At 37.2% G+C, this 26444-nt stretch overlaps 1 protein-coding gene across 4 annotated transcripts in view; it reads left to right on the top strand.

Moving 5' to 3' along the window:
• Pik3c2a (phosphatidylinositol-4-phosphate 3-kinase catalytic subunit type 2 alpha) overlaps positions 1–26444 on the top strand; it is a 93813-nt gene that overhangs the window by 56178 nt on the left and 11191 nt on the right. For all 4 annotated transcript variants that reach the window (XM_027410146.1, XM_027410148.1, XM_027410147.1 and 1 more), the window contains 17 exons: positions 1611–1656; positions 1732–1942; positions 4575–4697; positions 5479–5646; positions 7838–7949; positions 9800–9942; positions 13120–13308; positions 14484–14577; positions 15248–15342; positions 15689–15869; positions 17535–17639; positions 18648–18740; positions 21318–21447; positions 23207–23343; positions 24098–24267; positions 24790–24946; positions 25580–25689. In XM_027410146.1, the coding sequence (XP_027265947.1) occupies positions 1611–1656; positions 1732–1942; positions 4575–4697; positions 5479–5646; positions 7838–7949; positions 9800–9942; positions 13120–13308; positions 14484–14577; positions 15248–15342; positions 15689–15869; positions 17535–17639; positions 18648–18740; positions 21318–21447; positions 23207–23343; positions 24098–24267; positions 24790–24946; positions 25580–25689 (2264 nt within the window). The remainder of the gene's footprint in view (positions 1–1610; positions 1657–1731; positions 1943–4574; positions 4698–5478; positions 5647–7837; positions 7950–9799; positions 9943–13119; positions 13309–14483; positions 14578–15247; positions 15343–15688; positions 15870–17534; positions 17640–18647; positions 18741–21317; positions 21448–23206; positions 23344–24097; positions 24268–24789; positions 24947–25579; positions 25690–26444) is intronic.

The following is a 26444-nucleotide window of genomic DNA, read 5'->3' on the forward strand; positions in this document are numbered from 1 at the left end:
TGTCTTTGGCCTGCTCCTCCATATCTAGGTGCTCACAAGTCTACTCATTTTCAAAGAAATTGTAGCTACATGGCATGATACTTAGAGAGAGATTTAGGTTTCCTTTTTGTTTTTTGTTTATTTTGTTGGTGGTGGTTGGTTGGGGTTTTATTGAGGGGGGTTCCTATTTAAAAATTACTTGGAAACTATCAATCACCATAGACCCTAGTGCCTGAAGTGGCTGTTCTTTTTATTCCTTTACTCCTTTATCAGGCAAAGGAACACTAAAAAGTGTAGTTGAGAGAAGAGTTTACCTTAAATAATTATATATAAGAATTTCCTTCAATCACCAAATAGTAATAGAGTTTAGATACTTTTCTTTAGGTACATTACCCTCATGCCGATGAAAAATGGTGTACTGTGTTACAAAATAATTACTTATTCATTTAAAGTAAAAGGGCTGATTTTGGGCTGGGTGTTGGTGGTGCACGCATTTAATCCCAGCACTCAGGAGACAGAGGCAGGCCGATCTCTGAGTTCCAGGACAGCCTCCAAAACAATAGAGAGAAACCCTGTCTCAAAAACCAAAAAAAAAAGGGGGGGGGCTGATTTTGTTATTTTCCCATAGTTAAGTTTTAGGTGCTCTGATTTGTTTGACTTAAGACAGGCTCTCATATTTTCCGACTTACTATAATTTAGCCAAGGAAGTTCTGAAACTCCTGTCCTGCTTTTATTCACAGGTGCTGAGATTGTAGGCGTGAACTACCATACCTGGCGTTTTGTTTCTTTCTAATTTTGAATCAAGGTGTCACTTTGGCCAAGCTGGCCTTGAACTTGCTATATTCCTCTTTCCTCAGCTTCCCAGATGCTGTAACTATAGGCATGAACTCCCAGTCCAACTTGCCTCAATTTTCTTATTAAAAATCATTTGTCAGGCATAGTGGCACACACTTTTAATCCTAGGGCTTGAGAGGCAGAGGCAAGCAGATCTCTGTGTTCTAGGTTCGACAGAGCTACATAGTGAATACCTGTCTCAAAAAAAATTATGTTTACTTAGGTTTATGTTTTCTCTTCTTGTTTGTTAATTTGCATTTGTGTATGTTTATGTGGGTGCAGATATTCACATGAGTGTATGCATTTTGAGATGGGGTCTTCTGCAGAACCGAAAGCTTATCAGCTTAGCTAAATTAACTGGCCAGTGAGCTCCAGGGTCCACCTTCTGCCCCATACCCTCTCACTCCCCTGACCTGGCATGATAGACTGGGTGCAGGGAATTCTAACTCAGGCTTTTTGGGCAATTATTTTATGGATTGAGGCACTTTCATAACCCTTTATTTCTTTGCTCACTGTCTTAGTAATTTTTCAGACATGTTTGGCAGATTTCTTTATAGAAGGGTTTCTTTGACTTTTAAAGAACTATATCCAAAGTAAAGTTTATTTAAAACAAAAGCAAAGGCCCCGTGTGGTGATACATTTCTGTTGTCCCATCATTTTGGATGTAAATCAGGAGTTTAGCAAGTTTGAGATCAATGTGGGCTACACAAGACCCTGTCTCAAAAAACAAAGAAAAAGTAAACATTTTATATTACATTATGGTCAATGTATGACTAACTGATAATATGTATGTACAGGTGACTTCATTACCTGGAGGAGATACTAACAGGAACTCAACTGCGGGTATGTTTTTAGATTCTTTACATTTTGCCAATGGTTTTTGCTTTTTCAGAGAATTAACACTTTGTTTCAATGTAGGCTCACTGAATCCTGAAAATCCTGTTCAAGTAAGCATGGATCACTTAACGGCAGCAATTTATGATCTTCTCAGGCTCCATGCAAATTGTAGTAAGAATTCTACAGACTGTCCTCAAAGTAGCAGGAATATCAAGGAAGCATGGACTGCGGCAGAGCAGCTCCAGTTCACTGTCTATGCTGCACATGGAATTTCCAGTAACTGGGTATCAAAGTAAGTAGATGGTTAAAGGACATGCACAGCTGTGCCCAGAAACTACACTAATCTTAGTGTAATACCTACTTTCATTTTCTTTGTTTAAATGGATTATAGAAAGGTCACTGAGTACCCTTGTACCTTAGTGACTTTAATAAAATTATAGAGATACCTGAAGTTACTGTAGTGAAAAAAACATTTCTATGACATGAAAAAAGAGCAAGAGCCAGGTGTGTTGGTGTCCCCAGGAGGCAGAGGCAGTCAGATCTTAGAGTTCAAGGCTAACTTGGCCTACATAGCTAGTTCCAAGACAGCCAGGGCTACACAGGGAAAGCCTATCTCAAAAACCATATACATACATATGTACGTACGTACGTAAGTACATACATACATACATACATACATACATACATACATACATGTATACATACATACATATTGAAACTGACAAGCAAAAATGTTACTTAAAAAATGAATTAATTTAAGATTGCTCGGCCTTTCTGCTTTCCCTTTAGAATCAAGGTAATTCAAAAAGGAATGTAATGGGACTAGAATTCTGGCCCCGTCTCCCTTTAATAGCTCACAGTCTGCTAATTGCTAATCTTTGAATTCTACAAGAGCATGTTTATTCTACTGAAATTTTGATAAGGGTTTTCCTCTTTTGATTTTGTTTTCTTTTATCAATATCTTTAAAGCATAGCATTTTGGGGGCCAATTTTAATTTATTTTCTAATAATATAAACTGAAAAGTCTAAAATGAGTATTTTTATTGAAATAGGTTTATAATGAATGGCTTACTGCTATAAAGTCTAGTGAAGTTACCAAACTAAAATCCCACTTGAATAAAGCTTCAGATTAAAATAATGGTGTGACTTGAAAGTGGTTTGGGGTTTTATTTATTTATTTATTTTGGGTTTTTCGAGACAGGGTTTCTCTATGTAGCTTTGGAGCCTATTTGGCACTTGCTCTGGAGACCAGGCTGGCCTGGAACTCATAGAGATCCGCCTGCCTCTGCCTCCTGAGTGCTGGGATTAAAGGCGTGTGCCACCAACTCCTGGCTATTTTGGGTTTTTTTTGTTTGGTTGGTTGGTTTTGGTTTTTTGAAGCAGGGTCTCTTTGTGTAGTCCTGGCTGTTCTGGAATTTACTATGTTAACCAGGCTGGCCTCAAACTCACAAAGACCTGCTTGCCTCTGCCTCCCAGGTGCTGGAATTAAAGGCATGCATCACCATGCCCCCTGAAAGTGTTTTTCTAAGTCTTGAAATAAGTGGTTACTGATCCCCATCTATACGAAGAGTTCTCATTATTGGAAGTCTGGTAATAAACAAGAACAATGCCTTTCTGGGACTTCCTTTTAAATGGCTAATAGTGCCTTTTTCTTTTTGTTTATCTTGCTATTGAGATGATGTCTCACTATGTTGTTCAGGCTGGTCTTACCTTCAGAGACTGAGGGATCCTTCCACTGCAGCCTCTTAGGTAATAGGTATGTGTCAAAATGCCCAGCTGAAAACATGGCAAACAACTTGTGTGGAATTTTTTTTTGGTTTGTGTTTTCTTTTGTTCTGGGAATTCCATATGGGAGGACCCACATAGTAGGAAAGAACCACCTCCCACAAGTTATCCTTTGACCTCCTTATATCTAAATAAATGTAATGAAATTTTCTTTGTTTTGTTTTGTTTTTAGTTTTTTTGTTTGTTGGTTGGTTTTTCGGCACAGGGTTTCTCTGTGTAGCCCTAGCTGGCTGTTATCTCACAGAGATCACCTACTCCAGCATCCCTAGTGCTCAGATTAAAGGCATGTGCTGAAAAACAATTAGGGTATAGATATAACTGGGCATGACATGCATTCGTTTAGTTCTCGTACTTGTGAGGTGGAGACAGAAAAATGAGAAATCTCAAAGAACAGCAATCACCCTACCTACTCACACCCCAAAGAAGCTATGTATACGAATAGAATGATTAACATGTAAACCTAGAAGTAAATTAGAATATAAATAGAATAGTTTCATTGAGTCCAAGTCTCTCAGAAGATTGTCTTATTGTATCTGTATGTGCGGCAATTTGGAACTAAATCATTGCTGTCTAGTGAAAGAATACAGCAATACCTGTGAAGATCACTGAATTGTTGGGTTTGTGTACCATTAATGTGCTTAGCTGAGTATTTCAGTGATGTAGCAAAGGAAAGTAGCATCTCTACCACTGCCAAGAAAGAGAGCAAAAGAAACTAAACAAACCCCAACAAAAAGCAGGAATGTAATGGAAGTAGCACCAAGGGAAGATAATGTTGGTACTTTATTCCTGGGTTTTACCTAGAAATGGATAAACACATAGTCTCTTGTCATTCACCTGTGCTCTGAAGCTAGTAATTAACTGAGCACAATACCTGAAACAGCTTATATTGCATGAGTGTCATAACAGTTCCCCTGAGACGGACACGTAGGTACATATGCTCCCTCTCTACTCCTTTTGTTACACCACTTCTCTTTTTCTGTAAAATTTGCAAAGGTTAAATTTCAGGTAGATTTCAAAAACTAAGATGAATGGTGACCAGTTTATTACAGTTTGTTACTTGTGGGAAAACTGCTAATGTACCTGTGTTAGTTAGATAACTATTACTAACCTAGAAATCAAATTAAGCTTTCTTTTCTTAGTTATGAAAAATACTACTTGATATGTTCCCTGTCTCACAATGGGAAGGACCTTTTTAAACCTATTCAATCAAAGAAGGTTGGCACGTACAAGAATTTCTTCTATCTTATTAAATGGGATGAACTGTAAGTGGAGTTTTTTGCTTTTATAATTACTTTACTATGCCCTGTTCTTTAATTTTTCCAATGTATGCATTATTTTTATTATCATCTCCATTGAAATCCAGTAAATTCTTACATGTTAAAATATCTTCTATGCAAAATTTTATAAAACAAACTGAAATTAACATGAAAAATTCTCAAGTATTCCGTTAAACGTTTATATTTTAAAATTTCAATAACATGGTATTAATTCTTTCTAGACTTTGTCATGCCAAAGATAGAAATTTACTCAGAACTCTAGAAATAGTGTTTAATAAACTGCTTATTTAAGTGTTTTACTATATAATTTAATAGCAGTGTACAAGAATCTAGCTCTTGGTTAATAGACAACCAAGCTAAATCTTTAATCTGTATACATGATGATATATTCTGTATTGTTAATGCTTTTTAAATACCTTTTTTTTTTTTTTAACAGAAAGAACTCATACTTATTTGGGTAAATAGCTAGCTGTGGAACTAAGATCTAATTTTATTTTGCCTGATTATCAAACTACCTATCTTTAGGTACTTAGACATTTTTACAGAAAGAACTGTTACATTTTTGAAGTTTTATGCTAATAATGAAATTTAAGACTTAATAGTACATTAGCCATATTTGCTAACTTAGCTAAAAGTGACTTGCTTTATAAATGAAATAAAACACCTAAAATTAATCAGTCTTCATTAAATGATTACTAAGCCTCACTTTTAATCTAAGTTTTTTTTTTTTCTTAACACCAGTGAATATTTTTTTTCTGCCCCATAGAATCATTTTTCCTATCCAGATATCACAGTTGCCATTAGAGTCAATTCTTCATCTTACTCTGTTTGGAATCTTAAACCAGAGCAGTGGAACTTCACCTGATTCTAATAAACAGAGAAAGGGACCAGAAGCTTTGGGCAAAGTTTCTTTAACTCTTTTTGACTTTAAACGGTGAGTATTACTGAATTGTGATAGTGAGTATTCAGACACATCTCTGCATTACAAGCAGGCTAGGGCCAGGATGGAAACAGTGACACACATGAGCTTTGAGCTGAGCAGAGTAGTCACTTTGCTGTAGTCTCAGTGTAATCTGGTAGGTATGCAGAGAATTGCTTGCCACTCATTGTTCCAGGGGAAAAACAGTAGCCAATGACTGTCATTCTTGTAAAGTATATTATGACAGAATGCCATGGCTCTATCAGTTTTTCTTCATACTAAAAGAACTCTGTTTTTCATATTTCCTGTCTTTCTCCAGTTTTAGAGATGTGACAGGAATTTACTATTCCTACTCACTAACCAGTACTTAGTGTTATGGGCCCTTTTCCTAAAGGGTTTTCATCTGTGGACAGATGAAAATAGTAATAGTGGACAGAAAAATAGTAATCTATTTGTACTTGTGGAGGCCCAAGTGCAGCCACAATTGCCTTCTTCCAGAATACCATCCACCTTATTTCTGAGGCACAGGGTCTCTCATTACCTGGGTCTTGTCAATTGGGCTAACCTGGTTGGCCAGTGAGCTCCAGAAACCTACCTATGTCTTCTTCCCTCAGCACTGGCATTGAAAGTATACCTAGCTTCTTAATATGAGTTCTGGAGATGAAACTCAGGTGCCCATGCTTATAAGGCAATCACTTACCAAAAGAACCATCTCCCCAACCTTGAAATTGATTTCTAAAAAATATAAAACAGTTTATAAATGGAATAATGTACTGATAATTTGGAATTTATCCCCTGGAACTAGAGTCACAAAAGGTTGTGAATTGCCCAGCATGGGTCCTGGAAATCAAACTCAGGTCCTCTGGAAGAGCAGCAAGTGCTCTTAACCACTGCATCTCTCCAGCCTTTGTACATTCATACACAAAACGTTTTAAAGATTAATCTTGGAAAAAAAGGAAAATTTAACTGTATAATGATTCATCAAAGTCTGCAAATGTTTAAATAGACCATAAATTGGTAGTTGTGGGTGAGGATCAACATATGTAAGCCCCACTGTCTTTTTTTTTTTTTCCACATTTATTTGTAGTGTGTGTGTGTGTGTGGAGGTAAGAGGACAGTTTGCAGCAGTCAGTTCTCTCCTTCCACCATGAGGGTCTTTGGAATTGACTGTAGGTTGTCAGGTGTCTGAACAACAGACTTACATGCTAAGACACTCACCAATCCCCACTGCCTTTTCATATCAATATATTTTGTTACAATATATCATACAGCATACTCACTTGCCTATTGTTCATAGCCACTTTGTATTACTACAGCCAAATGGAGACTTTGTAACAGAGACTGCTAATGCTGAGGTTATGAGCATGTGCTACCATGTCCAGCCTTTTAAAATTTATTTATTCATTTACTTTTAGGTATGTCTATTTTATGCATATGAATGTTTTTCCTGTATGTGTGTCTGTGTACCATGTACATGCATGTGACTACAGAGATAAGAATAGAGTATTGGATTCCCTGGAACTAAAGTTACAGGCAGTTTTGTGTCACTGCATGGATGCTGGAAATTAAACTTGGGTACTCTGCAAGAGCAACAAGTACTCTAAGCCACTGAGCCAACTCTCTAGCCCTTAATTTTTATTTTAAATTTGTTTTTTAGGCAGTAAGTCACTCCATAGGCCAGGCTTATGGTTCTCCTGCCCCAGCCTCTGGGATACTGAGATTACAAACACATGCTGGCTCCTAAATATTTATTGTCTAGTCTTTTTAGAGAAAAAAAATTTACTGAGGAGTAGTCAAATATAACTTACCTCGAATAATTTGTGCTTCAGTGCAAAGCAGGTACTGATTTTCTTGGCATGTAGTTTTTATTCTAATGGTAAAAATCAGGATGTAGTTCTGTAATCCAAACCATGACCTTGAAGCCATGGTCTCTCAAGAAAACTGAAAGACAATTTTATTTTTGCCATTATTAAATGTTCCCATGTATTTTATATACCGAACACAGTCTCCCCGCCTTCCTTTCCTCACACTTGCCCCCCACTAATGTTTTACCTAACTTCTCAGTACAATATGGCAGTTGACTCCTCCTAGTATGTTCTTAAAGACTATACTGTTTTTACTAATATTTCAGATTGAATACCATGATGTATTGTGAGTTTGGGATTTTTTAAATGAAAATCACAGTGTTCTTTTTATGTTCATGAAGGTTTTTAACATGTGGAACGAAACTTCTCTACCTTTGGACTTCATCACATACAAATTCTATTCCTGGAGCAATCCCCAAAAAAGGCTATGTCATGGAAAGAATTGTGCTACAGGTAACAGTAATTCGTGACACATACAGGGCCTTAAAATGTGAATGTCTTTGTAAAAAGTGTTTTTGTATTCCATGACTTAGATTGTTATTAAAGAAGCCTAATTAATCTTGTTTTAATCTCAGAATCTGTCTTCAATTTAAGTGTTATAAAAACCATGTGTGCTATAGCTGGTGTGGGGCAGATCAAAAGATCTTTTCTTTTTTCTGAGTAATTTTATTGATTTCACTTACTCAGTGACTAATACTCTTTTTTTCTTCCTGTTTATATTCATCATTTTAAAATTTATTTTACATACCAACCATGGTTTCCCCTCCCTCTTCTCCTTCTGTTCCCTCCCCCATCTTCTACCTCAAGATCTTAATCTTCAGATCTAAGGTTTTATCACTAATCGATCTTTGCTGGAATAATCATGATTAGATGACCTTAATTTAGTTTATCTGTGCACAAATGAAGTAAAATAGGATTTTTGTCATTGTTGTTTTGCTTTTGAGACAAGGTTTCCCTGTGTAGCTTTGGAGCCTGTCCTGGAACTCGAGTTATAGACCAGGCTGGCCTTGAACTCACAGAAGTTTGCCTGCCTCTGCATCAAATAGTATTTAACAAGATTTCTTATGCCCTTTCAAAATTAAAATGCTATGAATTGAATTGTTTTCTAATTTGTCAGCTTTTAATGTCTATGATTATGTATGTTAATAATGTACTTCCTAGTAATTAATTTGCATTTCTATTCTCAATTTTTGCTCCAAATAATAATCTAGGTTAAAATGTCAAATAAAGTGATATTAAATAATCTACTTGTATTTCAAAGCAAATGTCATATAAGAAGTACATCAGATAATATAATTATAAATTGTTTTTGTGGATAATATAAACTAATTTTAAAAATAATAATATCTTTCATAAAATTACATTAAAATCTATAACTGAAACTCACCCTGGTAGTGAGGACAAGGGAGAGCTGGTGAGCTGACCAGCCCTGCAACTACCTAGGCCCTGAGTCAGGGTTATGAGTTGGCCCACCCCAACATCCACCCCATCTATGATCTCCTGGAGCACATGAAGGGGCTGGTCCTGCAAATCCAGCACTGCAGGATCTCCACGACACATGGCAACACCAGAATATCCAAGAGGAGTCCCAGGGAAGGCAAGGCATCAATAGTGGAGCAGAAACCAGAGGCCTAGAACCAGACCAATGAACACTTGCAATTAAAGATATATGGGTTTACTGCATGACTCACTGTATCACACTACAGCTTCCATGACCATATTGATTTTTTTCTTTCTCTTTTTTTTGGGGGGGCGGTTGCAAGGGCAAAGGGCGGATACAAAAGGATGGAGAAATGAATGGGATCAAGAGGCATGATATGAAAGACACAGAGAATAAAAAGAATGTTAAAAAAAAAAAAATCCAGTTTCTGAGAGAGTAAAACATCCCCTGTATCTATCCCAAGAATTATATACATGCTTTTGAGGGTGACCAGCTGTTGGTAAAAGAAGAAAAAAAAAGAAGCACCAACTTTATACTTAATATAAACTTATCCAGGTTTTTATAAAAATTCAATTTCCTGAAAGACAAAGATGCTAATATGGAAAGTGGATTGTAATTTGAGCAATTTCACTGGGTAATGGTAGTGCATGCCTTTCATTGCAGCATTCGGGAGGCAGAGGCAGGCAGTCCTCTGAGTTTGAGGCTAGCCTGGTCTGCAGAGCAAGTTTCAGAACAACCAGGGTATACAAAGAAACCCTGTCTTGGAAGAAAGAAAAGTAAAAATAAATAAATAAATAAATAAATAAATAAATAGCAAAACACTCACACACAAAAGTTCAATAATTTCTGTTAATTTTTTCAGATTGACTTTCCTTCTCCTGCATTTGACATTGTTTATACATCTCCTCAAATTGATAGAAACATTCAGCAATACAAGTTGGAAACACTGGAGAACGATATAAAGGGAAAACTTCTGGATATTCTTCACAGAGACTCATCATTTGGGTATACTTTATTATTTTCTTGGGAATCTCCTGTGGTGTAAAGCTCAGGTTAAGGGCTTATATTACAGCCCATGATTTCAAAGTGCTCTTGATATGAAGGAGGCTGTATGGGGGCTCTCAGCACTGCCAATGAAAGACTGGCTACATTCAAATCAGGCAATTATATAATCTGTTGTTTAAATGAGTGTGTGTCCATTCAGAGAGAGATCAATAGGGGGCTCTTCATCTCTGTCTCTTTTACCTTTTTTTTTTTTTTTTTTTTTTTGAGACAGACTGTTACTGAACCTGGAGCTTGCCAATTGACTACCCTGGCTAGCCAGGGAGCCTTAGGGGTCCTCCCATCTCTTCATTCCCAATATGCATTCTGCCATACCAAAGTTTTATGTTAGTACTAGGGATCCAATCTCAGGTTCTAATGTTTGCACAGCAGGCACATTATCCACTGAACCATTTACCAAGACCATTTTTACTGTATGTGCATATAGAGTACAGAAGTCAACATTAAGTATCTTCCTTCATCACTTCCCACCTTATTTTTTGAGACTGGGTCTCTGACTGAATCTGGACCTTGCTAGTAAGTTGAATAGACTGGCTGGCCATCAGGTCCCAAGAATCAGCTTGTCTCCACTTCCAACAGCTAGCTGTTTTTAAAATAAAACACATCATTGCTGGGAATTGAATCCATGTCCTTATGCTTGCATAACAAACACTTTCCCAACTGAGCTATTTTCCAGTCCTTCTTATATTATTAAAGCAAATAGTTTGAGAGATAGATTTATAATAGGTACCAGTTGATTAATTTGCTTAACCTATAAAGAAATTTTTCATAGGCCAGCAAGGTGATGCAGCAGATAAAAGTGCTTGCCAGTAAAGCCTGGTCACCTAAGTTTAATCTTATAAAGGTGAAAGGAAAGCACAGACCCCAAAAGTTGTCATCTGACTGCCACACATGCTCCATGCTCCATGGCATGCATACCCGAGCACACATTGTGTACACACACACACACACACACACACACACACACACACACACACACACACACAAAGCACATGCACACACACATAACGCCAATAAAGAGTTTTCTATGTCAATAAATAAGTAGTAACTGAAATATGATGAACAGCAGGAAATTCTTTGGGAAAGAACTTTAATGCCTCTCAAACCTCTTATAAGGCAAGTCCTTAGTAAAAATTAGATATAAATTAATACAATGTGGTATCTTATATCCAAGTGGCAAAAATTTAAAATCATCATCCTGTGAAGCTAGACTGAAAATACATTTTACACACAGAGACAGAATTCTTTTATGAGGCCATATCCCTTTTGGAAAGCATTTTGACAAAATCTATAGCCTGCAAATCATCAGTGCTGCTTCCTAGCATAAAGTAGAGAAAACCTTCCTCTATTTCCTTATGAAAACAAGAATGTTCTTTGTGATGGTTAATGTCCACTGGTAGAAATTAAATTAGTGATGGGTGTTGGTGGCTCACACCTTTAATCCCAGCACTCGGGAGGCCAAGGCAGGCTGATCTCTGTGATTTCAAGGCCAGCCTGGTCTACAGTGCAAGTGCCAGGATAGGCTTCAAAGCTACACAAAGAAACCCTGTCTCAGAAAAACGGGGGGGAAAAAAAGAGGGGGGGGGAATTTAAACAACAAAAGACTCTTTAGAAAGAAAGAAAGGAAATTAAATGAGCTAGTTAACAGTGGTGACTACAAGGAGAATATAGCTGTATATACTAGTACATGATATACTGGATGGAGAAACCAAGCAGCAGATTAGGATAGTGTTACCATCAACACAAAGGAAATAAAATCTAAAACACCATGTGGATACGTCTGTATGACCAGACCATCTCTGGAAGCATGGCAGATGTTTGTAGAATTAGGAAAACTTCTGTCTTAATTAGGGCTACTGTTACTGTAATAACACCATAACCCATGCAACTTGGAAAGTATTTATTTGGCTTATGCTTTCATATCATTATTCATCTCTAAAGGAAGTCAGGACAGGAATTCAAACAGGACAGAAGCTAATGCAGAGGCCATGGGAGGGTGCTGCTTATTGGCTTGTTTTCCATGACTTGCTCAGCCTGCTTTCTTACAGAATTAGGATGACCAGATCAGGGGTGGCCCTACCCACAATGGGCAGGGCCCTCCTTCATCAATCACTACTTAAGAAGAGGCTTTATGGGCTTGTTAACTATAGCCTGTGTCAAATTAAACTAGCCAGTACATCTTCATTAGGAACTTTTCGTCAAATTTGTGGTTTTTTATGCTACACATGAAATGAATACATTTTACAAGTGTGCTATATGCACAAAGATGAGTGGGTGAGCCAGACATGCTGTTGCATACCTGTAATCACAACATAGGCAATGGAGGCAGGAGGAACAGTAGTTTGGAGCCATCTTTATTACATCTCAAATTTGAGGCCAGCCTGGTTGATATACTCCCTCAAAAAGAACAAGTAAGCTGGCTGGTGGCACATGCCTTTAATCCCAGCCCTAGGGAAGCAGAGTTGTTGAACTCTGTGAGTTTGAGGACAGCCTGGTCTACAGAGTGAGTTCCAGGACAGCCAGGGTGACACAGTGAAATCCTGTCTCAAAAAAATAAAAACAACAAAATGAATAATAAAAGTGAAATATTTCTGGGCTGGAGAGATGGCTCAGCCTGTTAAGTCTAGACTGACAACCAAAAGAGTGAAATATTTCACGAACATGTCATTGAACTTAGAATTTGTCTCTAAAAATATTTTTTCTACTCTTAATGTTTCTCAATTCAACTGTATAATGTTTCCCAAAGATTCATGGCAGCATTTGTTTTCTTCATAGCACTTGATTTTACTTTTGTGGATGGAATCCTTGCTGTCTTATAGGGTGACCTCTGCTCATTCAACTCTTGCTTTGTAGTGCCTGGCGTCTTGTTGGAATTACCCTTTACTTTAACAACTAGTGTACTTTTGTCAAGGCAGAATGATTTCCGTCTCCAGATGAGAATAGATTAGTGATGTTTGCTATACATTGAATATTTCTATTTCATATTAATGTTAGCAGTATCAAATAGTAGTCACTTGTCACAAATGAATACATTTTTTTCTTTTTTGACATTTTAATTATTGAGATTATTGCTATCTCACAATTTTACTAAGTAATAATTTAATTCTATTATATATGCAGACTTTCTAAAGAAGATAAGGTCTTTTTGTGGGAAAAACGCTATTATTGCCTCAAACATCCAAATTGTCTTCCTAAGATACTAACAAGTGCCCCAAACTGGAAATGGGCTAATCTTACCAAAACTTACTCATTGCTGCACCAGTGGCCACCATTGTGCCCATTAGCTGCATTGGAGCTTCTTGATGCAAAGTAAGTTAAATACATTTATTTGATGTTTTATTGTCAAGTTTTCCAGCAGTGTGTTATGCTGCAGGGGTACTTCCCTATTAACATAAAAAACAGCATAAGATAATATGTGTACTTGTAATTTATATAAACATAATCTTTTTCATTGAAATGGTCAAGAAAGCATTTTGTGTCATTTAAAGCTTACCTAAAGAAAGAATTGAGTGTGTAATTTTGAATAATCTATTGTATTAATATTTTATTATTTATTGTGTCATTTATGATTGTTTTAATAACTATAATTGTAATAATTTATAGAGACAAAGTTAGTTTTTAGTAATGCTAAAGTTTTTAAATAATCTGGGAAACAAATCTGTATTTACACGGTAAATTTTTCCTCCTTTTGAAAAAAAGAAAGGTGTTAAGGGAAGGGTAATAGGAAGTAGAAGAAGGAATAGTAAGAATAGAAAGTTTAAGTGGAGATTGTCAGGGAGGGTCAGCCCTAATTCAGTATGTATGAAAATTCCATTAGGAACTTGCTATGTAGACTAGGCCAGCCTTAGACTCAGAGATTGGCTTGCTTCTGCCTCCTAAAGAGCTGTTGATGCCTTGGGGAGTCAACAAAGTTTGGCATACCAAGTTGAGGCAGGACCAAGCACCTCCCCCCTGTATCAAGGCTGAACAAAGTATCCCACCATAGGGAGTGGGCTCCAAAAAAGCCATTTCATACCCCTGACATACTTCCTGGTACCACTACCAGTGATCCCTCCTCTCTGTCTTCAGCCTAACTCCAGGAGTTCAACCCAGTGTTTGGCTGTGGGTCACTGCATTTGCATCCATTGGTTACTGGATGTAGGTTCTGTGATGGCAATTAGGGTAATCTGATAAAAGGGGAAGGCCCGTTCTGACAGCCTCTCCACTATTACTGGGAATCTTAGCAGGAGTAATCCTTATGGATTCCTGATCATTTCTGTAGCACCAGGTTTCTCCCTAACTCCATAATGGCTCCCTCTATCAAGATGTCTCTTTAATTCCTCTCCCCCTCCGCCCCTCCCCTAACTCAGTCTTAACAGCACATAGGTTTTGAATAAGAGCCATTTGAATCTTGTTTGTCAGGGACAGATTAAAATTGTGTTTTCAGTTAATGTTGCTGCATTTGCAAGAAATCACTGTTAAATATTGGTTTTCTGATATTCTAGATTTGCTGATCAGGAAGTACGATCTCTAGCTGTGAGCTGGATTGAGGCCATTAGTGATGATGAGCTAACAGATCTTCTCCCACAGTTTGTACAGGTGGGAGTTTTTACTATGCTACCTTGCTTCCTATTCACCCACCTAGTTTCACTTAGGAGGAACTGGCTATGGGACCCCTTTTCTGTTTTAAAATGCCATTGCAGTACAGCAGAAATGTTGAGGGCACCGTGTGAGAATATAACAAGATCTTCCATTACTGTTGTCTTTCTCTCTTGAGTATGGCACAGGTAGTATGGCATATGACCCTGTAAACTTATAATTTTCAGACTTTTTTTTTTTTTTTAATTGTTCAAGACAGGGTTTCTCTGTGTAGCCCTGCTGTCCTGGAACTAGCTTTGTAGACAGCCTTGTCTCAAACTCAAAGATCTTCCTGGCTCTGACTCCTGAGTGCTGGAATTAACTTTGAACTCCACAGAGATCCATCTGCCTCTGCTTCTTGAGTTCTGGGATTAAAGGCATATGTCATCACACTCAGCCCCTATAGTAATTTTTTTAAATATTAATTTATTTGCAGTGCTGTGGATTGTGGATGACATTGCTTCTGCTAAGCAAGTCTTCTACCACTGGGCTATAAAACATAACCATTTTGTTTCTATAAGTATCATATTTTCACCAATGAGTAGTATTTAGTCTTCATATTTGAAGGTTTTTATCTGAACAATTTGGTATGGTTTGACTGCTAATAATTCTTATTTCCTTTTACGCATAGGCTTTGAAATATGAAATTTACTTGAATAGTTCACTAGTGCGCTTCCTTCTGTCCAGGGCATTGGGCAATATCCAGATAGCACACAGTTTATATTGGTAAGATTTAAATTTTATTAAATGGCTTCTTTCTATTGCAGATATTGACAGATTTGGCATAATTGTTAAATATAAACAGGTTGTTCATGATACTTGCTATGAGTAACCAGTTGTGTAGTGAATATTATTTTAATGAAGTTGAAAACTTTAGCTTTAATAATAAAACCAAAATTAATAAAACTGAAGAATATTTGAACATCATAGCCTTATAATAGCTAATGAACTTTTTCTTACTTATATGACTTAATTTCCTGGATATTCAAAATAGAACTTGTTAAAGTGATCTTTGAGGGAGCTTCATCCAGTTCTCAGAAGTGGCTGACATAAGTATTTTTTGTTGCATTAGGCTTCTCAAGGATGCTTTGCATGATACACATTTTGGAAGCAGATATGAGCATGTGTTGGGTGCTCTCCTCTCAGTAGGAGGAAAAGGACTCAGAGAAGAACTTTCTAAGCAGATGAAACTTGTACAACTTTTAGGAGGAGTAGCAGAAAAAGTAAGACAGGCTAGTGGATCAACCAGACAGGTATGTACCCATGAAAGAGAACACAGGTGTTTTGTTTTTGAGACAAATCTCTCTCCATAACTGGGCTAGCCCCTGTGTCCTCCTGCCTTGGCCTCCTGAGTGCTGAGATTGCAGATGTTTGCCACTACACTTGGTCAGTTGAAATTCTAATAAGAACTATGTTGAATCTATAATTATAATAATGTACCTTTATTTTATCTATCTATTTAAGTTTGTTTTTTTTTTTTTTTTTTTTTTTTTTTTTTTGGAGAGTGGGTCTCTCTATAAAGTTCTGGCTATCCTTGAACTCACTAGGTAGACCAGACTGATCTCAAACTCACAAAGATCCTCTTGCTTCTGCTTCCTAGTGCTGGATTAAAGTGTTCACCACCACACCTAGCCATAGTAATGTATCTTAATTCTTGAACTCAACTTGCCTTCCAACTCATGAACACAGAGAAGGGAAATGTTTTATATTTAGATGTTCTTAAATTCTTTCAAAAATTGTTCCTGTTTTTGTTGAGTATTTTGTGTTTTAAAAAAATGTCTTTTTTCACTTTATCTGAAAGAATTCTTATGAGCACATACAGTTACACTTAACATTCAATAGGTATATAATGTCACAAAGAACTTAGAGTATCATTATGAGCCTCCATGTCCATTGTTTATACATATTTCCTTTCCCTAGTAATGCTATGAACATTGTTGCACACATACATTATTGCACACATCTTTTCCTGTTTCCTAGCATTTCTTCTTTCCTTCTTTTTATGTTTTGAAAGGATGGTTTCCCAGGCTGGTCTCAGACTGCTGAGTTGTCTTGCAATCCTGTTTCAATCTCCCAAGTAACTTATTCTGTAGATATATATTACTGCTCCAGGCTTGCTTTAGTTTCCTTATGAAATATTCCTATGGACAAAACAGTCAAGTTAAGAGCTATATACATTTTAACTATAATGACTTCATTAGATTGTTTTCTCTAAAAAGCCATACTGGGCATGATGGCACATGCCTTTAATCCCAGCACTAGAAAGGCAGGTAGATATCTGTGAGTTTGGGGTCAGCCTGATCTACAGAGTAAATTCCAGGATAGCCAGAGCTATATAATGAGACCCTATCTTAAAAATAAATAAAATAAAGGATAGATATTAGGGGTGGCCTCTGGTAGGTTTCCCATAACCCAGTGAATGACCCACACCCTTGTGTATATGGACATTCCCAATTGGACTCAGTGAGTTATATAGGAAAAGAGAGTTCATTATGTTGGGAGGGACATGTGTTAGGGGATGTAGGACAAGGTAGAAATGAACAAGATACATTATATATACATAGATGAAATTTTCAAAGAACAGACCTTCTGTGCTGGAAGATGGCTCTGTCAGTAAAGTGCTTGTAGCACAAGTTTGAATTTGGATTTCCAGTACCCATGTAAAAGGCAGCCCAAAGGTACCCACATGAAATCCCAGTGCTGGGAAAGCAAAGACAAGAGGATCTCTGGGACTCACTGGCCAGCTAGCCTAGCCTAATCAGTAAGCTTTAGGTTCAATGAGAGAGACTATCCAAAAAAATAAAGTGAAGAGTGATTATAGAAGACACTCACCATTGACCTATGGCCTCCATGTTCATACTCAGAATGAATAGATCTTCATTTTCATGATGTACTTACAGAGGCAATCTCTTTCGTAGGTGGTCCTCCAAAAGAGTATGGAACGAGTACAGTCCTTTTTCCTGAGAAATAATTGTCGTCTTCCTCTTAAACCAAGTCTAGTGGCAAAAGAATTAAATATTAAGGTAACACAATACTTTCAAGTTCATATAAATATCAAAATAGTACACCAGAAAAAGAGTTGCTTAATATAAATGAGGATGAGACCTGTAGTTTGTAAGTACGTAGGAAAAAGTGCCATTGGATCTATTTTTCAGCTTTTTTTTTTTTTTTTTTTTTTTTTTTTTTTTTTTTTTTTTACCTAATCAGTATTCCTGAAAGACATAGTGTCAGATTTTTTTTTTTATTACTTTGGGTTTTGTTTTATGTTCTTAAATTATGGTGATGGTCTTATACTAGTTTTTTTAAAGTTTTATTTTAAGATAAGATTTTGTAACTTTTTGGTAGAATACTTGTCTAGCGTGTGTAAGGCCCTGAGTTCAATCTCCAATCCAATCCCACAAAAAAATAGAGAAAATGTGATTTGATCTAGGCCATAAAATTATTAGTGTTAGTCAGTATTTAATTACACCAGTACATAAGTGAAACTGGAGCTGTAATCCCAGATCAGAATGAGTATCAGACAACTGGGTATTCTGTTTAGAGACTCAGATACTCAGATACTTAAGCATTTCAGATAGGTTTTGCACCAAATTTTAAATTTTTCTGTTTTTCTGCCTTTATAGAGTAGCTATTTTACTGATACATACTATGTTTGAATTTCAAGAGCTAGGGCTGGAGAGATGGCTCAGTGGTTAAGAGCACTGACTGCTCTTCCAGAGGTCCTGAGTTCATTTCCCAGCAATCACATGGTGGCTCACAACAAGATCTGGTGCCCTCTTCTGGTGTGCAGATGTACATGGAAGCAGAATGTTGTATACATAATAAATAAATAAAATCTTTAAAAAAAAATTTCAAGAGCTATTTATATATCCATATTATTGGCAGTTTGTGTAAATGCTAATTAACATCCATTGTTTAACTTGCTGTCATTTAAAGCAGCAGATGAAAAAGAAAAATATCAGGGACAGTAAATTCAAAATTCACTTTCATGCTACTGTCAGTCTTTCTAATGCTCAGTATTGTGCTTGCAGTCATGTTCTTTCTTCAGTTCTAACGCTATGCCTCTGAAAGTCACAATGGTGAATGCTGATCCTATGGGGGAAGAAATTAATGTCATGTTTAAGGTGAGATGACTAGAGTTATTCTGTGGTTTTTGTTTCTTGAGTTCTTTCAGGGGGTATTGATTTGGTTCTGTTTGTTTTTTAGACAGGGTCTCTCTATGTAACCCTAGCTATCTTGGAACTTGCTGTGTAGAACAGGCTAGAATTGAACTTGCAGTAATCTACCCATGTGTACCACCATACCAGACTTTCTCTTGTTCTGGAGTTTTTTTTTTTTTTTACCTCGAGACAGGGTTTCTCTGTGTACCTCTGGCTGTCCAGGAACTCAATTTATAGACCAGGCTGGCCTGGAACTCACAGAGATCCACCTGCCTCTGCCTCCTGAGTGCTGGAATTAAAGGTGTGCACCACCACTGCCTGGCTAAACATTTATTTAATATCGAAGTTGAATCAGCAATATTTAAAATGGTAGCACACACTTGTAATTCAATACTTAGGAAGTATAGGAAAGGAATACCACAAGTTCTAGGCCAGCCTCAACCGTGAAACCCTGTCTCATAACAAACAGATGAATGACGTGAACAACTTGAGTAGTTCTGTAAAATTATTACTGACATAAAATCTTCATAGGTAGGACTGGGGACAAATGCAGCCCTTGGCCAACCTGGTAAGCATATCACAAAAGGCAAGTACCACTAGGTTTGCCAAGCTGCAAAACCAGAAAGAGTGACATTACTTAGAGGATTGTTTGTGTGAGACAGCATCTCACAGTATAGTCCTGGCTGGCCTTGAACCCTGGATCATCCAGTTAACAGTTTCTCATGTGCTGGGATTATAGGGGTAAGCCACCATACCTGACAGTTAGTTTTTAGAAACATAGAGATTACCTATGTGAAGCAGAAGGACTGGAGTATTAGGAAAAATACCTATTACCTGTTGAAATTTTGTTAGTTGTTATCATAATGTATATATATTGAAGAAAGAATGAAGACTTCTGATTAATCCATTAAGTTGATTAATTGGAGGCTCAAAGTGTAAAAGGAATTCTTACTTGGTCTAAATAATAAAAAGCCAGACTCAGATGTAGAGGAAAATGCTGAGAGATCAGAGAGAAGAAGGAACAAGCCCACAGCCACACCTTACCTCCTTAGCATCTCAGCAGACAAGATAGCAAGTTCCTGTTTCCGCCCACTTATATCGTCTCCCAACCAGCCATCTAACTTCTTGTCTAGACCTGTACAAACCTACAGACCTCTATGGTTAGCTAGTGGCAAGCTCCATTCTGTGACCTTCAGACAGGCTTTATTTGTACAAGCAAAATATCACCACAATAAAGATAGCTAAATTGAACCTTCTTTGATAGATACAAGTTTCTGTTTGTTTATTGATATTTGTGCCTTTTCTTAAAACAATACCATCTATTTTAATGATAGATATTTTACAACTTGTCTCAATATTTGTTAAGGCAAATCCCCCTTAATCTTTTTCATAGTTTTCTTGGCTAGCCTCAAAACTGTATTTATCATTGTTTGTGTTAAAACTGTTAACACTCAACCAGGTATGGTGGTACACATGTTTAATCACAGAACTTAAGAGGCAAAGGCAGAAGGCACTTTTGAGTTCAGGGCCAACCTAGTGAATATAGCCAGTTCCAGGCTAGCAACCAAGGCTGCAGAGTGAGACCCTGTCTCAAAAGATAACAGCAATAAAATAAAAATAAATATGATCCGGTTTTTAAAAAGAAAATGAAAAACTGCTGACATTCCTATTAGACTTATTCATTTGGGGAGGGCTAATATTTAGATTTGTTCATTGTCTGAATGTGTGTACATGAATGCTGATGCCCCCTGAGATCAGAAGAGGGCTTTGGATCTTCTGGAACTGGAGTTAAAGGACAGTTGTGAGCCAACAAGTTTGGGTGCTGGAAACTGAATCTAGGTCCTCTGCAAGAGCATCAAGTGATCTTAACCTCTCCAGCCCCAAAAGAACTAATATTTTTAAGTGACCTTTATTTTGAAATGATTGTAGATTTATAGACAATTATAAGAAATTACCTAGAGATTCTTGTTGACCTCTTACATAACTGTAATGTAATATTATAGTCAGAATATTAGCATTGATAGTCAAGAAACAAGCTATCACAAGATCTCTTTTTTGTTTTGTTTTTGAGACAGGGTTTGTCTGTAGCCCTGACTGTCCTGGAACTTGCTCTGTAGACCAGACTGGCCTCAGACTCAGAAATTACAGTGCCTCTGCTTCCTGAGTACTAGGATCCAAGGTGTGCTACTACCCACCACCCAGCTTCCTTTTTATATTTTAATTGAAAGTATTTTACATACTCTAAAATTCAACTTTTTAAATATACTGTTGAACAGAGTGTGTCGCAGTGGTAGAGTACTTGCCTAGTGTACACAAGGTGTTGGTCCCCAACACCTCAAAATTAATTAAAATAAAATACACTCTTCATGGAATGGAGACAGGAAGCATTTTAAGTAAATTTCTCTTGGACACCACAGAAGAGTACAGTGCAGCTCTGAAAATCCCTTCTCTCTATGCATGCCCTTCCAAACACCCCTCAGATCATACAGCATGTTGCAAACTCTTGGGGAAAGGTGCAATATTTATTTCCTTAATTTCAAGGTTGGTGAAGATCTTCGGCAAGACATGTTAGCTTTACAGATGATAAAGATTATGGATAAGATCTGGCTTAAAGAGGGACTGGATCTGAGGATGGTGATATTCAAATGCCTGTCAACTGGCCGAGATCGAGGTAGGTGTGTTAGTTAGATCTTGATTTCTTTTGTCATATGAACATAGCTTACTCTTGAACTTACTTTGGATTGTATACTTACAGCTCCTGGTGCCAGCTTACTAGGGTCTTGGTTATTTACATCTAGTATTATTTGTTGACTGGATTATTTATGATTAAATCCTTTTAAAAACAGCTACAGGGCTGGAGAGATGACTCAAGAGTTAAGAGCCCTGGCTGCTTTTTCAGAGGTCCTGAGCTCAATTTCCCAGCAACCACATGGTGGTTCACAACCATCTATAATGAGATCTGGTGCCTTCTTCTGACCTGCAGGCATATGTGCAGGCAGAACACTACATAATAAATAAATAATCTTTAAAAAAAAAAAAAAAAGCCAGGAGGTGGTGGCGCACTGCAGAGTCAGAGGCAGGTGGATCTCTGTGAGTTCAAGACCACCTGGTCTACAAGAGCTAGTTCCAGGACAGGCACAGAGAAACCCTGCCTCACAAAATTAAAAAAAAAAAACAAGACAACAACAGTGAAAAAACCTACAAATTGATGGGTGGTGGTGGTGGTGCTGGTGCTGGTGCTGGTGCTGGTGCAGCACGCCTTTAATCTGAGCACTTGGGAGGCAGATGAAGTTTGATCCCAGTGAGTTCAAGACCAGCCTGGTCTGTCTACAAAACAAGTTCCAGGACAGCCAGAGCTGTTAGAGAAACCCTGTCTCAAAAATAATAATAATGATGATATTAATAATAATAATAATAATAATAATAATAATAATAATAATAATAATAAAGAACTGCTAAGAAAACAGCTCAGTAGGTAGTCCTAATAACACTTGGTAGTAATCAGAAGTGCAAATTAATTTACCCACTAAGAAATTCATTTACTTAAGCCAACTTTGGGTTCATCTCCTTAGAATAGTGATAGTTTTTCTTTTTTCATGAGAGTAGATTTTTATTTTGTTACTTGATTAATAAATTTTTCAGTTTTACTTTGCTATTTGTGTGTGTTGGGTGGGTTAGGCACACATGTATGGAGATCAGAGGACATCTTTCAGGAGTCATTCTCTTTCTAGGGATTGAGAGCAAGTTGTCAGCCTAGCATGGATACTTTTGCCCACTTAGCCACCTCAGCACTCAATTGACAAGTTTTTGAAATAATGACTGATAACTGATAACAATTCATTCATTATGTGATATATTTTACATGTTCATCAAATGACATCATCATCGTTCTTGTTTTTTGTTTTGCTTTTTCCAAGATAGGATTTCTCTATGTAGCTCTGTTCTGAAACTCATTCTGTAGACCAGGCTAGCTTCAAACTCACAAAGAGCCACCTGCCTTGGCCCCCAGTGCTGGGATTAAAGACACGTGCCACCACCCAGCATTATTTTTACTTTATGTTATGTGTTATGTTTGTGGGTGTTTTGCTAGCATGTATCTTTGTGTACTATTTGAGTGCCTGGTGCCTATGAATGCCAGAAGCAGGCATCAGATCTCCTTGCATTGGGGTTACAGATGGTTATGCTTAACTACCATGTGAGTGCTGGGATTTGAACCTGGTTCCTCTGGAAGAGAAGCCAGTATTCTTAACTGCTGAGCTATCTCTCCAGTCCTTGGGTGCTTTTAAAAATTAAGATATTTAGGCTGCTCACATTTTCAAACATGACTTGCCAGACTTGGTGTCTTATTTCAAGGATCGAAAGCTCTATGTATTTTAGAGACTTACTTTGGGGACACATTTTCACACAGCTTGATATTTTGTTTGTTAAAGGCATGGTGGAGCTAGTTCCTGCTTCAGATACCCTCAGGAAAATCCAAGTGGAATATGGTGTGACAGGATCCTTTAAAGACAAACCACTTGCCGAGTGGCTGAGGAAATACAATCCTTCTGAAGAAGAATATGAAAAGGTGATCAGAATGTTTACTTTGTTAAAATATATTTTGAAAACTATTAATATTCTCTTAAAACCTGTTATGGTGTTACTATGACTTAAGGAAGACTCATAATTACTTTGAACGGTAACCTAAGAAGACTCCAGCTTTGTTTACTTTCTATTAATGTTTTTAGTAGCTGGTGAAGAATTATGTTTTGATATGGCATTTTTCAAATAAACTTTGTTTTTGTTGTTTGTCTTTCCTCCCCTCTAGAGAGAATGTAGTAGTAGTTACCTTTTAGAAGGGCATTTAGCTTTTGAAATATGAAAAGGCTGACTTTTTTTATTCCCGTGTCCCAATGGGTATATTGATACTGTTAAGAGAGGTTTAAAGATATATATATCTTTAAAAATTTTTTGTCCTTGCATTTTTTGAGACAGGATCACATTCTACTGGCCTGGAACTCATAGCACTCCTCCTGCCTCTACTTCTTGAGTGCTGGGATTATGGATGTGAGCTACCATACCCAGTGCTGCAAATGCTATTTTTAGAGTGGTGGATTGGGTCTGATGTGGTAGCTCATGACTTTAATCCCAACACTTGGGGCAGAGGTGGGTGGATCTCTGAGTTTGAGGACAGCCTAGGCTACAGAGAGAGAGTTCCAAGAAAACCAGGGCTACACAGAGAGACCCTGTGCCCCACCACCACCACCACAAAAAATGTAATGCAAATCCTGCCTCCTTTAAGACATTTTTCTCTCTAATATAATTTTATTTCTTTATTACAGGCTTCTGAGAACTTTATCTATTCTTGTGCTGGGTGCTGTGTAGCCACCTATGTTTTAGGTATTTGTGATCGGCACAATGACAATATAATGCTTCGAAGCACAGGACACATGTTCCACATTGATTTTGGAAAGTTTTTGGGCCATGCACAAATGTTCGGTAGCTTCAAAAGGTACTAATGTTATTACTGTCCCGGGGCTTGTCCTCCTGCTGTGCTTTGCCTTGTGGCTCTTTTTGAACATAACTGGGAATTAAAAAGGCCCTAAGAGATGACCTTACCACATAATAGACAAAACCAGTGTCCATTACTTTGTTGAAGTAAATGGGCATTTGTTTAATCTAGTTCATAGTATCTGCTAGAAATGGTTTCGTTTGTATAATGATAATGAGTATAAATTTTTGTCTGCATATTTTTTGTGACCACTGTTGAATTTCTCTTTGGGCATATAGATTCTTGAGTAATCACTGTTGTGAAAATTTCATATTTAAGTTCTGTCCCAATGCTGAAGTTGCTATGTTATAGTTTTCCTCAAAATGTGAACATTCAAGTATTAGGGAAAGGCACAACTATCTGGTGCTGTTTCCTACTTGAAAATATTGTAGCTCACATGGCTTATTTAATATCTTTTAACAGCAATGGCAGCATTTATTTTGAGTGGATTCTGTAAATATGCTCTGTGTGTACTTTCAACAGGGATCGAGCTCCTTTTGTGCTTACATCTGACATGGCATACGTCATTAATGGGGGTGAAAGGCCCACCATTCGCTTCCAGTTGTTTGTAGACCTCTGCTGCCAAGCCTACAATTTGATAAGAAAGCAAACAAACCTCTTTCTTAACCTTCTCTCACTGGTAACTGTTCTTTACTAATGTTGAATTGTATATTAGAGCCTCTCTGTTTTGATAATTTAAAAATGATGCTTTTTGCTTTTGAAATAAAATTTATCATAGTCACAGTTATCAAAATTTTAGTGCAATATTTTTAGATTACTACTCTAAGTACTCACTGTCTGAACTCCACTGATTAATATTACAAAAAGTCAGGAGAGTGGTAACCCCGGATGAAAAGTAGTAGTAACTGGAGCTTGGAAGGGGCATTGGCTGCTGCTGAGTGAGTGTGCATTTGTGTCTCTAGATCTAGTATTTTCAAGTGGCAAACATTCATTAAGCTGTATACTCAGGATTTCTGTACTTCCTAGGATAAGTAGCACTTCTAAATTAAAAGAATAAAAAAAAAAGTGCTGTAGTTATTGTGATTGGAATTGTTATAGTAAAAATAGGCCTGGGAGGGAGATCTGGATTTTATGTGTTTCATTCCATGTGTTTACTTCCAGCAAGTTATATGGCTCCATTCACTTTACTTTTCTCATTTGTAAGAGTCACTTACAAATATTAACAGACTGAAGTATATGATAGTTTTTGTTCCTTTAATTCTAAGTGCTTGACCAAGAGAAATTTTAACATTTTTTTTTCCTCCTTCTATAGATGATTCCTTCAGGGTTGCCAGAACTTACAAGTATTCAGGATTTGAAATATGTTAGAGATGCACTTCAACCACAAACTACAGATGCTGAGGCTACCATTTTCTTCACTAGGTATGACATGATTGTGTCAAAATGCAAAAGGCTAGGGATGTAGCTCAGAGGTAGAGTGCTTATCCTCTTCTGGGTGTTCATTCACCAGCACTGAAGGAAAAAAGGTTACTAAAGTTGAGCAGTGCTTAGAAAAATGTTTATTCCTTTCAAAGTATAATCTCAAGGTTATTTATTATATAATTTACATCGGATGAATCCTGCTTGTAAATATATTTCTAAGAAACAAGTATTCCAGCAATGATAATGTTCCTTTTTTTTTTTTTTTTTTTTTTTTTTTTTTGGTTTTTCGAGACAGTGATTCTCTGTATTTTGGAGCCTATCCTGGCACTCACTCTGTAGACCAGGCTGGCCTTGAAGTCACATAGATCCTCCTGCCTCTGCCTCCCAAGTGCTGGGATTAAAGACATGCACCACCAACACCCACCTGACAATGTGCTTTTTAAGGTTTATTTCTGAAATTTTTTTTTTTTTTCAAGATTCTACCATAACAACTTCTATGACTTCCACAACACAGCAGCAGACTGATACAGTAGGGCTGTAAACTATTACTTTATGACAGTATTTGAAGTGCATGCTGGTGAACAACTAGCATTTGAATGTCATTGTTGTTTTCAATAAAAACAGATCTTCTTGGCTATGAAGAATTAGCTCACATTCATGTGTCCTTTCTTCCTCTTGCCTTCTTCCTCTCAGTAGAGAGAAGGTGTAGAGCCCTGATCTGATCTTTCCTACACTCAACAGTTTAGCTGAAATGA

This window comes from Cricetulus griseus, chromosome 3 (assembly GCF_003668045.3).
Source record: "Cricetulus griseus strain 17A/GY chromosome 3, alternate assembly CriGri-PICRH-1.0, whole genome shotgun sequence".
In the NCBI taxonomy this organism is placed as follows: domain Eukaryota; kingdom Metazoa; phylum Chordata; class Mammalia; order Rodentia; family Cricetidae; genus Cricetulus; species Cricetulus griseus.